The sequence below is a fragment of the Poecilia formosa genome, unplaced genomic scaffold (genome assembly GCF_000485575.1).
Source record: "Poecilia formosa unplaced genomic scaffold, Poecilia_formosa-5.1.2 Scaffold103, whole genome shotgun sequence".
Classification (NCBI taxonomy): Eukaryota; Metazoa; Chordata; class Actinopteri; order Cyprinodontiformes; family Poeciliidae; genus Poecilia; species Poecilia formosa.
Window position 1 is genome coordinate 967750 of NW_006800042.1, and position 1092 is coordinate 968841.

The 1092-nt window shown below is 40.7% G+C and overlaps 1 protein-coding gene across 1 annotated transcript in view; it reads right to left on the bottom strand.

Moving 5' to 3' along the window:
• Window positions 1-7: 7 nt before the first annotated feature.
• Window positions 8-1092, bottom strand: part of LOC107836993 (nuclease SbcCD subunit C-like) — a 5704-nt gene continuing 4619 nt past the window's right edge. Inside the window, exon 2 of the mRNA XM_016674846.1 lies at window positions 8-1087. Within this exon, the coding sequence (XP_016530332.1) occupies window positions 161-1087 (927 nt within the window). The 3' untranslated portion in view covers window positions 8-160. The remainder of the gene's footprint in view (window positions 1088-1092) is intronic.

Sequence of the window (1092 nt, forward strand, 5' to 3'; positions counted from 1 at the left end):
CTATTTTCTAGTTTGTCAATGGAGCATGGGGTGGGGGGACTTGAAGTTTTAAATTTCCTCTTGACGGAGGGTTGCAGGGCGCCCCGTACACACAGGCAACCACCTCCATCTTTTCTCCTCTAGTCAAAATCAAGAACATTTGACCTGATTTTGATTATCTTCACTTTTTTGGCTTCTTGAACCCGAAGGTGTTACGTATTTTTTTCCAAATGGAAAATTTCGATTTTTTCTTTTTACCATCTGTGGTTTCATTATATTTATTGTCCAAATCCTCCGGGACATTTTCTCCTGCGGTCTCAGTCTCTTCGGGTTCCAGATCCGTGGAACAACCAGGTAAAGATTCTCCTAAGGGTTCCTTCCCACAAGAAACCTCTTGACTTGAATCTTTCACCAGGTCGACAGGGTTATGTGAATCTTCCTCCTCTTTGAAAACGGTGGTGTGATTTTTATCTTCTTTCTCAGCTCTGTCTTGCAGCAGTAGATTCTCTTTTGCTTTTTTCAACTCCTCTTTTACGCAACTCATCTCCTGCTGGTATTTTTCGCCTTGTCTTTTCAGCGCAGTGACATCGGTGTCATACCGGTTGTTTAGCTCCAGGTACAAACCTTTAACTTTCTCCAACTCAGCCTGGGCACAACTTTCCTTCTCCTGCAGGATTTTGATTTCTTTCATAGTGTTTTCTTGGAGGACAATAGTTGCTCTCAGGTTGTCGATGAGCTTCTGATTCTCCTTTACTGTCTCTAAGTTGGCTTCTTTCTCCTGGCTAACCTCCTGCTTATAGCTTTCTACTTCTTGATTTAGTTCATAAATATCACTTTCATATTTGTCGATGAGCTTCTGATTCTCCTTTACTGTCTCTAAGTTGGCTTCTTTCTCCTGGCTAACCTCCTGCTTATATCTTTCTACTTCTTGATTTAGTTCATAAATATCACTTTCATATTTGTCGATGAGCTTCTGATTCTCCTTTACTGTCTCTAAGTTGGCTTCTTTCTCCTGGCTAACCTCCTGCTTATAGCTTTCTACTTCTTGTTTTAGATCAGAAATATCACTTTCATATTTGTCGATGAGCTTCTGATTTTCCTTTACTGTCTCTA